At 39.5% G+C, this 13,616-nt stretch overlaps 1 protein-coding gene across 6 annotated transcripts in view; it reads right to left on the bottom strand.

Annotated features, from left to right (window-relative positions):
- C6H10orf90 (chromosome 6 C10orf90 homolog) overlaps positions 1-13,616 on the bottom strand; it is a 252,619-nt gene that overhangs the window by 58,096 nt on the left and 180,907 nt on the right. For all 6 annotated transcript variants that reach the window (XM_059730041.1, XM_019482863.2, XM_059730043.1 and 3 more), the window contains 2 exons: positions 13,138-13,232; positions 7,212-8,343 (listed from right to left, as the gene is read on the bottom strand). In XM_059730041.1, the coding sequence (XP_059586024.1) occupies positions 7,212-8,343; positions 13,138-13,232 (1,227 nt within the window). The remainder of the gene's footprint in view (positions 1-7,211; positions 8,344-13,137; positions 13,233-13,616) is intronic.

The following is a 13,616-nucleotide window of genomic DNA, read 5'->3' as shown; positions in this document are numbered from 1 at the left end:
AACATCTTCTTTGCACCTTTTAGCACCTGATTCAGACCTCAACTTCCCCTATGTCTGTGCTATCATTCTTTACGTACCTCTGAGTATTGGGTTGGAGTGTAACAACAACAGAAAGATTAAAGTGCAGTTGAAGTTCTCAGCTGAAATTAGCCCAGTTTATATTGTAGATAATATTACTATAAAGTATCAGTCTTTAGATTCAAGTATATAAATTATGCATTGTATAGGAGCTAATGTTATCCTTCCTGTGGTTAGCTGAAAGCTTAAAATTTAAATATTTGTATCCCTATCTTGAATAGAAATTAGATAAATCATTTAAATATTTTACTTTTTACCTTACCTTGTATTTATGCAACATCAGGAAAACTACATGGTACAGTACAGCTGATACAGAAAAGCACCAGTATTACAATTCTTAAGGTTTAAAGGTAAGTTAGCAAGTTATGACAGTGTATCATTACAAAGTTATGACCAAACTCAACCTGGCACACAGGTAATTGCTGAAGGCAAAGGTTATGACCTTAGAGAGCTTAGATGATCAGGAATTAAAAACCTACATGTTTGTGATGTCATCATCAGGCCATAAAATATTATGCAGCCTGAGCCAGACATTCTTTGCGTTATGGCTTATGTATGGAATGGATGTAAAAGATCTAGTAAGAAAGTTTTGTATTACCATATTTACTCAAATCCAAGACCACTTCAAATGTAAGATGACCACCCCCCATTAAAAAGAATTTATAGATGGAAAATGTATACATTTGTTATTATTTCCATGTATAGAATCTAATTATTGGGGGGATGTCTTAAATTCATGCTCCTGATTTATGTGGTGGGGAAAGCAGCAGCAGCAAGACAAGCAGTGGCACAGGAGCAGGCTGTAGGAGAGTCAGGTTGCTTGCCCCTGCTCCTGGTGCCCCTGCTCCAGGCCCCCCACTGCCTGTCCCTCCCCACTAGCCCTCCCAGCAACTACCCTCCTCCCATGGTATGTACACCCCCCCCCCCAGGGCCTGCCCCCCCAACACTTTCCTCCACCATACCTGCATCCACTGCTACTTTGTCCCCCTGCTTGGCTCTCCTGCTACCATCCCCCATTCTTTTTCCCCTGCCATAGCTCACCCTCAGTCACAACTCTGGTTCTGGCCCTACTGTGGCCCAGGGCACAGAGCATATGATGATTCCAGTCCCTGCTCAGCCAGGCAGCAGCAGTGCCAGTGGTGGCAGCTCTGGCACTGACTCTACCCAGTCCCAGGACTGGAGCTGCTGCCACCACGAGTGCTGTTGTCTGGCTGGGTGAGGACTGGAACCACCTTGTGCTCTATGTTTTGGGTTGGACTGGGGCCAGACCTGGAGCTGAGAATGAGTATAAGATGTAACAGGGGTGGGGAGGGAATAGGGAAGATGTGGTGGAGGGGGTAGGTGGCAGGGAGGAGGCAAGGGAAGCAGATCCTATGGGAGGAGGGGTTGGGGGCAGTGTTTTTGGCTCTAAATCTGACCCCAACCTCAAATTGGAGCTGGAGACAGAGTCACAGCAGCTGCCTGCCTCCACCCTTGCCACCTACCATCTTGCACTCAAATCCAAGACAAGGGGCTTCCCCCCATGTTAAATGGGGGGGAAGCCCCTTGTTTTGGATTTGAGTAAATACAGTAAATTTATATATAAACTAAGATTTTCCATACTGCCTAAGGGATTTACTGTATTTGCCCAAATCCAAGATAACTTTGAATTTAAGATGACCCTCCTCCCCGGTAGTTAGAGTCTATACATGGAAAATTATAGATTTGTTATAATTTTCCATGTATAGAATATAATTTTTGGAAGGCCACCCACTATTATACTCAGTGGCTGAAGTCCAAGTCAGACTCCCTTTATAAATTGCATAATCTGCTGTCAGAAAACTTGACAATAAAAAATTTAATATAAAACATGGAATGAGATGATGTTGCATGAATACTGGGCCTGATTCTCTGCTCATATAATCAGCTGTGCTAGTGAATGTAAAATGGGAAAGTAAAGTGCTGTCCTATCAGAATGTTAATGATATACCCCTCCATGTTACATTCATAGAGCAACAGTAAACACAAGGTACAGAGCAAGGGAGATAAGGCTGACCCCACATGGACAAAAATAAAGATCTCTTTTTACTCTACAGAAGAGTCATTGTCTGAAGCACAGATCACTTGCCTGTTTCCAGCTGGTCCTTGTAGTACTCTGCTGTTGGGACTAAGAGACCTCTCTGGTGTTGATGTGGAGCTAGATCTTCTCCTTATTTCTACTTGCCAAATTGCAATGAGAGGGAGGTAAAGGGGCATTCAAATACTTTTCTAATGTGTTATTTCTGCATAATGAATTGCTGTAGTGGCACAGTGATCATGATATGGCATCACAAACGGGAAGGGAGCACCATGCGGCTGATTAACATATGATCCACAATCATGGACCAACTTGAATTAGAATATGTTTGGAAAAAGATTTGACCATCAAGTGTGCTAAGTAACTGCTAAGATTTCTTAACCATAGCTGGAATCATATCCCCTATAAGACCACATGAATCCTTAGGGCCAGATTTTTCAAAAGAGTTCAGTACCCTGCAGTACTGGTTGAGAACAGTGAATTTTTCCTGGGTTAGCATATATGAAGTATCTGGTCTATTATTTACTTGACTGAGTGGGGACTGTGGATGTTGATGTCTTTCAAAAATTTGGCCCTGAATTTTGTTCTATTATGCCAAGACTTATAAGTCAAAACAAAAAGCTCAGTATTTAACATCCATTTCTTCATTTAATTTCTGTTTACTTGGCATGGTGAGGCTATTATTTACGAACATTTTTTGGCTAGGAAGCCATTAGATGACTAGCATTCCAAATTGATATAAATTCAAACCTCTTACACAATGCTACACTGTAGCCTCAGTTCTTTCATCCACAACCTAGCTATTTGAATTTAGCAATGTACTGCATGATGTCAAGACTTTCTTGCTGACACATGGCTTGAGCCTTCATTGCTCATACCTTTTTAATTCCCATTGAAACCTGGGATGAAATAAAGTTTGACAGGATGGTCTTCAAAGAAAACTGATCAATATTAAAAGAGGTGTCAAAGGAAATAGATATTTAAAATGTTCCAACTCTCAAGTACTTTCATGGGTAGAATCAAATGATTTCTGTTGTTGGGGGGTTTTTTTTAGAAAATAAGAAAAAATAAACCACTTTGATGACCATATAAAGTCTCACTTACTATGGTACCTAGCAGCATAAGAATTAAAATCATGAGCAGTTGAAGAAAATAAGATGTGGACTGTCTTCAATTTCTTAGGATCAATCACTTTTTAAAAACACACTGCTTCCAGCTCCCAGTGTTCTCACTCAAGTCTTGGGTGGATTTCATCTTCAGCATGCACAATGATCTCAGAATATCAAGAACAGAAAGGCCATCATTACAATAGGCTAGTTGCAGCCTAGGAAAGATTTTAGAGATCAGGATCAGTTTTCTGTTTTGGACCCAGGAATAAATGCCAAGCTAATAGAAACAGCAAATTGGTACAATATGTTTTATCTTGTTAATCCTTCTCATTAATTTTGAGAACGTCAAGAGGCAAGCTGCCACTCTTTGTACCAATAGGAGTTTCTGGCTGGCCTTGGCTGATAGCCCTAAATAAAGGATTTACGTATTCTAGGCCCAAAAGGAACAGAATGAAAGTCATAGTCGATAACATTCACTTAGGCAGTTTTCTAGGTCCAGTTAGCTGGATGAATGCATTTTTGTGATTATGATGTTCTTGTTCTCTAGCAGCAGAGATACTTCTAGTAGTACTCAGATGCTTCAACATGAATAAATTTAAGCTGTGGGGCAAGTGGAGTGGGGGCGGGGAAAATAGAAACAAAATGAAATCAAGGCACCTGGAAAATTGTAATGGTGAAAAAGGCAGAGCTGATAGTGGTAGCAATTTGGCTGTGCTTGCAATGCGATACAACATGTAAAAAGATACTGCAATTTGTGGCTATATACACAGGGATATCACATCATGAAGCAGAAAGGTAATAGCTTCCCTCTATAGCTTTGTTACTTAAGACATTTAAAACTCATCTAGATAAACCCTAGTTATAATAAACTGTAGGAACATACTGTTTGTGCAGTGAAATGGATTAGTCAACCTAATAAATCATTTCCATCTCTCATTTTGATGATTCCATGAACTCAAAAGAGCCCAATCTTTCATTTTCACACAAGTAAAAAATCAAACCAATTGCCTTTCATTTTAATGAGCAGTGTAGATATCTCATGAATTTTACTAGGTTTCCTAAGATATGTCACAGTTAATGGCTGACAAGTATTTGAGAATTCATTAATTTTTAGAACCTAACAAGAAAGACCATGCTCTTTTGAGGCATTATATTAACTATATTTACAAATTTCACACTGGAAAATTGTAATAAGATGACAAAACACCTTGTTATCTATTACACAAGATGTGCTCAAGAGAACCACACACATTTGCATATTGTATTGTTATGTATACAAGTGATGGAAGATGGTAAAAAAGGGTAGCATTTCCCAATAGGTTACATCAGTTATTTCTTCTTTTAAGTGCAGGGAGTGAAACTGTGGTGATCTCATACATAATTTTCTAACAGTGTCTAGTAAATGCTGACTTTTTCATGGCAACCACTTTATCTGTGGTCCCAAAAGAATCCCCAAAAGTACTATAGATAACTACTTCTGTAGTATATTACATTTAGAGTCTGAACTGTGTTCAGCCAAGCTTTGCAGATCAGGCTGTCAAAAAGCCAACAGAACATTGTCACTTTAAAGCTGCCTGGAAAATGGCACAGATATAGAATTATGCTGAAGCACAAAAATGAAAGGGTTAAGGTGATAACATGAGTCAGTGAGCATCCTCCCTCCAACTGTCCTTCCTTTCCCTTCACATTTCCCTTCCCTCCTCACAGCTGTTTGTCATTTTCCCTTTGACCTCATATGATAAAAACCCATGCCACCCTTACAAGTTTATAATGAGTATTCAGACTCACAGTATATTAAACATTCAACCACTGGAAAATGATGAGCACTCAGCACTCCTGAAAACCTGGCCACAAATTTTAATGGCCATACCTGTATTCAGGAACCTAAATGTAGCTTCTTTCTTAAGAATCTTGACCTCACTGTGGATGTACAACAGCAGCTTTATTGAATAAAGTATCTTCTAATTTAAACGTTTTTACTTTGATAATAATAAAGATTACATCAAACATTTCAGAGACGGGAATGTGTAACAAGGAGGTGAGAGAGGAAACAGGTCCACCAGAATTCTGTCCATGAGTCATTGTGTGATTGAAGAAAATCTAAGATTTTTGTGCCTTTTTTTCCCTCCCTGCATCTGTAGAATGTAAAAGGGCTTTCACCCAACAAGGACACTCCTCCAGAGAGAGAGACCGCACTTTTGCAAGCCACCCAGATACCATGTGAAGAATTGCTGCAGTACAAAAAGAAAATCCCCATGAATTGCACACCACTAGTTATGACATATCATCCCCCCATGGAACCTATACAGAAAATTCTCACACAATTGCAACCCATACTAGAAGGAGACCCAAATTTTAAAGAGATCTTCCCAGGACCACCAGTCCTAGCCTTTAAACAAGCATCAAACCTCGCCAACTTCATCACGAGAAGCAAACTTCCTATGGCTCAAAACACACTGAATGGATCCAGACCATGACAAAAAATGCAAAACCTGCTGATATCTCCTCCCCCTCACAATAACTATACCACACAACAGAACTATCAACATTTCTGGATCTTACACCTGCGCCTCCAGAAATGTAATATATCTCATCCCTTGCACCACATGCCCCGATGGAAAATATGTAGGAGAAACCAAACAATAACTATGTACCAGACTGAAAATCTAGCAGAGACAAGAATACCCAGTTACTGGTGGGGGCACATTTCTCACCAGAAAACCACTCTCTCTGCAATCTCCCAGTTCTAATCCTCAAAGGGAATTTACAAAACACCTTTCATAGATGAACCTACTAACTTCACTTCATCAACTTACTGGATACAAAAACTCATGGACCAAATATAGACATTGGATTTATGGCACATTATAACCTGCCTGACACTCTTGCATACTGGCCTCTGGCTTCTATTCTATTCTATCCCATCCAGGAAGAGCACAGAATAACTACAGATGCTTTATCAGCCTGAAGAATGGTGTTTGTACCTGAAAGCTTGCAAAGAAGAATGTTTCCAACTGCTTTAGCTGGTTTAATAAAAGATATTGGATTTACCCAAAAACCCTTGTCTGCCTCCGTAGAATGGACCTTAATTAGTGCCCAAAGAGTGTCTGTCCAATCAAAGACAAAGCACATGTCAAAAATACTTCAGCTAAGATCTGACCACTGGTGGTTATTACTACATTCCATAGTATTTTGCAAAAAAGAAGGAAAAAATTCTAACCCTGTATGCTTGTAATCTGCCTATCTGCATTCTCTCCCTACATGCTCAATAAAGTGAGCTGCAGTTATTGAAGTGCACAGTAAATCAGCTGCTGAATTGCACTTCAGTGAAAATAACAACTCAGTGGTGGGTATAAAATCCTTATAGTATTTTCCCCTTCCCTAACCCACAGTAATGTGCAGATTATTTTGTTTGCAAAATGCTTTGAGATACTTGGAAGAAATCTTGCAAAAGTTTTCTGGGGCTAATCCTGCAGCCTTTACACTGGGAAACTGTCATTGTTTTTCAGCTGCCAGAAGTCTAGTCCTATTAATGTGACTTTCCAATTGAGGTTAGAAACAAAATAATTTCTGAATCATAAAGGAGCATAAACCAATCTGAATTAAATAATTTTCTCTTCAGACTCATATTTTAAAACTGAATACTTTGAACACAGACATCTAGTTGAATTTTGGGCAAAAGCTTGTGTGAACCTTGGAACGCATATTTATATTGTATTAGAAATAGTGATTTTAATCCTGAAAACATGTGTCATGCTTCACCCATATAATCTGTGAAAGGCATGCATCACTGGTACGGCAAACATGACAGTCCTAGAATTCGAAATGTGTAGTTTGCCCTGAGATTCATCATGCATTTATTCCTGCAGAAGCAATGATTTCTACTACCTGCTTGTATAATATTGTTATGGTGGATCTATTTCCAGTCTGAATCTCAGCGATCATTCAGGTTTATATAAATTACTCACCTGTCTCGCAACACAACTTAGGAACTTGGATAGATAATTTTATGTGATTGCCACCAGCCTGTTTATCATCATCATCATCATCTTTTTTTGTGGCTTTCACATTATTAGTTCCTTTGGGTATATCCACAAATGATAGTAGTTCAGAGGGAGGTGTGCCTTTCCAAGGATATGCAGTACCCAGGCATTCCTTATTTGCTGCTTTTTTTTTATCTGCAGTATTTTCTTTTAAATCTGCAGTCCAAAATGTTCTGAGTAGAGTCTTGTTTTCTTCTGAGAGCTTTCTCTTAAGTGTCTCAGCTCTTGGCCCTCCATTAGCTATGCCATCTACTCCATCTGGTGTTAATCTGGGTGAACTGCAATTTATATTGAAGGACAATATTGATCTATGAATTTTTTGGCTTTTAATTTGAGGTCGGTCAACACAGACAGAGAGTGACTTGTCTACATAATAGATTCTATTTGGACACTGCTGAGAAATTCTGAGGTGAATACATGAAGTGAATGAAACTGGTGCTTTTTTCCTTCGATTACTTCCAGGAGGAAATATTCTACTCTCTTTGCTTTCAGAGTTAAAAATCCAGCCTTGATGCCCTTCACATGATTGTGAATAAGTTTCAGGAACCTTTAATCTGGTGGCATTTTGGTTTGTACAAGATCCTTGATTATACAGAGGTCTGCAGTGCTGAGCTGAACCTGCATTGTTGGAAGCAGTAGTAGCAGCATTCATTAGCAGATTGCCTCCCCTGCATTTCAAACACGGTGAATCAGTAGCAGCTTCCTGCACTGTGTTGTTAGAAGGTGGAACAACTCGTCTAGCAGTAATTGTTATGGATGCAAATCCGTTTTCCTGGTTATGACATTGTTTTTCCTCTCTGGTGTGAGAGTCTGTTCTGCGTACACTATCATCTAGAGATGCCTGAATTTCTAATCTGCTGGGATGTAATGTGAATGCTCTATTAATGTTGACTGAACCATGATTAGCCAAAGATTGCTTCGTATGATAAGTATCAGGCTGAGCGATCACAGACTGCAAAGGCAAAGCAGACCTATTTTCTTTTGATTTATTCTCATCAATCATCTGTGAAATGACTATGGATGAAATCATTTCTGTGTTTTGTGATGCCAGAGATTCCTGGAAATGAAAAAGATCCAAATTATTAAAATATTCTATTGCAATATATGCATGCAACTATTTCACCTTCAGGGTTTAAAATACCAGATAGGTTTGTTCATGAGGTCCCCCCTCCCCCCCCCATTCCAGCTTTTGCCATTTCAAAGAAATGTTTGTAAAATTAACTCAGAATTGTCTGTAGAAGTTCAGAGAAAAATCTGATCCATTTTGTGCAAAAAGTAAATATTTTCAAGGTATTAGTTTAAATGATTAATAGAGTCTCTCAGTTGGAGTAGTTGGTCCTATGTTTGTTTAACAATGTATGTGTCAATGACAATTGTCAATTCTAGATTACAACCTGCCGTCTCATGCTGATCTGCTGAAATATTTAAATACTTTAAGAACTTACAGTCTAAAAATGCAGTGCAAAATGAATTATGTAGGTATGCTGTGATTTTCTGCTGCGTATTTATGTGGGAGTTGGGTCGGAGTTATTTCTCAAAAGCATCAGATATGATCGTGAGGAAAACTTCTCCATGTTCTTCTGACAAAAAATACACACAATTTCCTAGAAGTGCTCTGGATACATTTAATTAATTACCAGTCATGTCTTGGCTGCATCAAATAGTACTGATTGATGGTGACCAAGATTAGCTTTTGTGACCATGAAAATGACCCTTTATCATATGCCTGATTTCCCCATATGTGACAGAATCTATGCCATTATATTAACAATATCAGCATGAAGTTTAAATCTATCTAAATTATTACCCAGATGACATATTACATAGTGTTCACTACATGCAATTAAGTTTACGGCCCCAAGTTTATGGCTTAAACTGCTGCATCTTGGTTACAGTCCCTGCTTGCTGCATCAATTGATTCCCCAGTTTTTTGCACCCAGTCCTTGCTCAGTCAAATTACCATTAAGCTGCCAAGAAAATTCTGTGGGGTTAGGTTCATAGGGAATGATTGTCTGGGGGACTCACTGGTTTAGGTCAGGGATGGACAACCTTTGGCATGTGTGCATGACACACAGCAAACTGGGGAGAGAACAGACATCAAAGCAGAAGATTGGTCAGGGAATGGAACAGGGAGCAGAAAGCAGAGCAGCAGATCAGCCCAAGGAAGGAGGCTAAAGTGGGACTTGGGGAAACTTGGGGTTTAATTTGTGGTATGCCTGCCAAAAAGATTGGCCCCCACTGGGGTAGGTTGTTCATTGAAGCTGTTTATTGTTCATGAAACCTGCCAGAATGAAATCCCTAGAAACATAACTGAAAGTGTTACAGCATAGGTAACTAGATTGCCATTGTCTGTCAACGCTTTCCCCTGACTGACCACCTCTTGGTGCAAGAAACCAATTTCTTTACCTCCTTAATTTCTCTTCAGTGTGCACCAACCAGGCAGCCAACTAACTTGAGTTGCATGACGGTCTATTAGGAACTATCCTGAGATCATCAATCCATGTCATGTACAGATTCAAACAAATAGTCCAAACATTGACTGTTAGCAATACAACAGAATTCAATTTTTATAAACAGTGGGGGAAAGCATCATTGGCAGCTGTTCCTTAGGGGCATATATATGCATATTGGAACTATCCCACATTTGGACACATTTTCCTACTATTTGAATTGAATAGAGCAGCATTCAGGCACCTACATGTGTCCATAGTTAAACCAAAAGACATTTAGATATACATGACAAAGATTCCATTTAGAAACCATAATAATGAATAATTTGGAGTAAGGTATATGGCACTCCCATTACTGGTTAATATACATTTTGTTTAGGATATAAGAAAAACCACACAAATAAATAGTTTGACTACAACATGCCTGTAGCAGGGTGGTCTGGCTGTTTAAGGGGGGCAGCCAGCCCTGGGGTAGGAGCCCAGCTGTGAGTGATTAGCTGAAGGGGAGAGAGCAGGGAGATTGAGTTGAGGGACAAAGCAGTTGCAGATAGAAAGCAGACTGAACCCAGAGGAGCTCACCTCTAGAAACAGCTAGAGCTAAAAGGCTCTTTCCTGCCACCTACAGAAAGGCTGAAGGTTTGCTTTACTCATTTGTTTGTTTGGACCAAGAACTATTATGTTGTTCTATAAAGACTAGCTGAGGAAGTCCCAAGGAAGCAAAGCTAGACAGTGAGGCTGCAGGTATCCAAGTCCACTTGTAGACTATTGTTTGGACTGTCTGAAAGACTCCTAAGGGGACGAAGCCCACCTGCACAGCAGCAGGTATATCAACCTGCTCACAACATCACTCCAGCTACTTTAATTTTGCCTATGCTGTCCCTTTGAATTTGTAATTGTGTAAGGCATTACACATTATACATTATCCACATACAAACAAAAACATCTGGTAGATTGGGTTGGGAATTACTATAGAATTGTATGGTTCACTTATAACATTTCCTCAGGTTACTTAGACCACATGATAAGGGAAGGGTGGTTTTGTCACCCACTTATAGAAGCCATCTATCCTCCTACCATTGACTAGATCAGCAGTGCTTAATCTCCAGTCTATGGGGGCCAGATCCAGTCTGTGGAGCCATGTCACCTGGCCCACAGAGTCCCCCGTGGGTCTGGAAATTTGGAGGCAGGGGAGTGATGGCAATTAAACACTAGTACCACTCCCCTCCTCCTTCCCCTCTTCCCCACCTTCCCCTTCCCCTCCCACCAAATTTTTAAGCTCTGTGGGCCAGATGGCATGGCCCCATGTATCAGATTAGGCCATAGGACAAGATCCAGTCTGCAAACTGACTCTGCACATCTCACCTGGCCCATGGGGGCAAAGGTTGGGCAGCACCGGATTTGATAAAAGACAACCAGTTCAGTGAACTTCAATATCTGGTGAATTTTGCAGGACTTTTGAATGTATTATGTCAGTTAAATCTTGCTTTAATAAAGGGCATGCCAAGAGATGGAAGAGCCTTTATTTTTTTTCAGAGGAGTGTGCACTTTGCTAAAAATGTAGATCGTATTTGATATTCTGTTTGACAGACAGTAAACGTTATGCCACATCTTACAAAATGGTATCTGTGCAGCAATAATCAAGCATTCCATAATGAATAAATATAACTAGCTTGCAGAATGACAGGAAAATTGAACCTGTGAAGGGAAAAATACTTCCTGAGCTTTAATATTATACCTGAAGGAGGAGCAAGGTACTCAATCCAGAAGCTATTTTCACTTGAGGAATTTGTTGATTTTTATTGCCACTGGTCCTGGAGCCATATTATATATGTGTTATTATCTCTTGTGATTATGACCTATGTTTCTCTCTTTGCCTTCACTTTTTCCAATCTCTGTTTTCTCTAAATACTTATTTTATTGATATTATTTATTATTTCTAGTACAATAACCATGGAGGGTCTTTTCTTGGCTGACTACAGTCTCAGAACAAGAACACTGATGTCACAGGTCTTCAGCTAGATTTCTGCTATCAAATATGTGGGTTGTGAGGCTCAGAGTACTGTTCCCCACTAGAGGAATGCAAGCTAAAGACAATCACACCATAGTCTTGCCTTGTTTGCTACATTATTGCTCTCTTTAGAAAACAGCATGGGCTCATCTACACATGCCCCCGACAGCTCAGTTGTTACTGCGCCATCACATAGTACTTACGTTAGAAAATACTAAATGATGGCACATAATTATTTGTAGCAGCTATATTGACACAGTAATGCACTATAATGAGGTAGCTCACCACTATGGAGTGTCAGCATTTATAGTTTGCACCCACCGATGCTATGGCACCGAAGCAAGAAACTACGGCGATGTAGCATCTCGTGTAGACACACCCAGTGTTAAATAATCCCTGAATTGGGATTTTAGGTGGAGCAGATTTGGAGAGCTAAATACAGAGATCAAGAATTTACTTACAGAGTGGAATGCCAAAGAAATTGTTCCCACCTTCTATGCTGTTTGTAGCTCTAAATTCAATAATTTCCTAGCCTCAGGGAACATATGTTCTCCCTTTCCTAATTATTTTCCAGGGCTTGCAACAATCTTTGCTTCATGTTGTGCTGCACTTTATTTACCTTGACCTACAGATTTAAGACCTTTGCCTGGCTTCCAAACTTCTCCACCTCCTTCAGAGTTTCTGAAACTACTGAGGACAAATGTCCTATGAAATGCCTTATTTTGCATGCATCTCGTGGACACCAGCAGCTAACAAAAAAGAAAAAAAATATTTCTTAAGTGCAACACAGATAAAAATCCCTTTTTAACAGTCCACAGATAAATCACAAATACTTGTCTGATTAGTGTAAGCCTCATACTGTAATATTTTGAATCATTCATTGTAATTTATTTTTACAATTTAGTTATCCATATTCCTTCCTTCCTTCCCATCTTTTGTTATATAAGTGGATCTTTTGGACCTGGCTAGCTGTTCCTCCTCTCTTTTTGTGAGTTCACAAACTTGACTGTCCTTATGGAAGAGGAAAGATAATTTTGTTGAACTGAAAAGGTTTTATTTTGAGAGGATTGAAGGATGAGTATATCTCAGTTTGGAAAACCTACTTAGCTTACATATCCTGGGTCTGGTCTCTCCAACATATTTTCAAGAATGTTTTCTCAAGAACATGCATTTTATTTTTTTTCAACAAGAATATGGTTCATAAAATAAATGAAACATATTGGAAAAAGACACAACGCCTTAGCCATCACTTTATTTGGTTTTTCTGCTGCCTAAGTGGAGTCTGACTAAACAAAAACAAATGCTAACACCCGGCATGGAAGTAGATGATCATTTTTTAAACCTGAATGCATTCTGCTGACTACTACAGAAGCACAAGTACATTTTTTTTTACCTTCATGGAGTTCGATTCTCTCTCTGCAGCATTCTTATGCTGAAGGCTTCGCAGTGCTTTTTGCCTGTTAACACCATGCTGTCGTTCTCTTAATCCTGCAGGGAGAAAAAAGGAGAGGTAGCAAGTTACTTTTAAGACTCAAATAGAGGATAAAACAGCATCAGTTAAGGGCAAAAGGGTATCACTAAGTGATCTGAATTGTCTGGAATCCACCTATCTCCAAGACTGCATCCTTTCTTCTGGATCGGAGAGGCACTAAAAACATCTCTAGAATGCTGCTCCTAGTATTGGTATCTAGGTAAGCTGCAACTGTATTTAGACATGATCCAAATCCCACTGAACTCAAGGAAAAGTCCTACTGGTATTTATTTCAGTGGCTGAAGATAACAGGGACTGACTACATTTGCTTTTTTTCACAGTCTGTAGAGCCTAGGACTAGAAACTAGTGTACAATATAGAGACATTATTAGCACTTGCAC

The sequence above is a fragment of the Alligator mississippiensis genome, chromosome 6 (assembly GCF_030867095.1).
Source record: "Alligator mississippiensis isolate rAllMis1 chromosome 6, rAllMis1, whole genome shotgun sequence".
Classification (NCBI taxonomy): Eukaryota; Metazoa; Chordata; order Crocodylia; family Alligatoridae; genus Alligator; species Alligator mississippiensis.
This window is presented reverse-complemented; position numbering and strand designations above follow the sequence as displayed.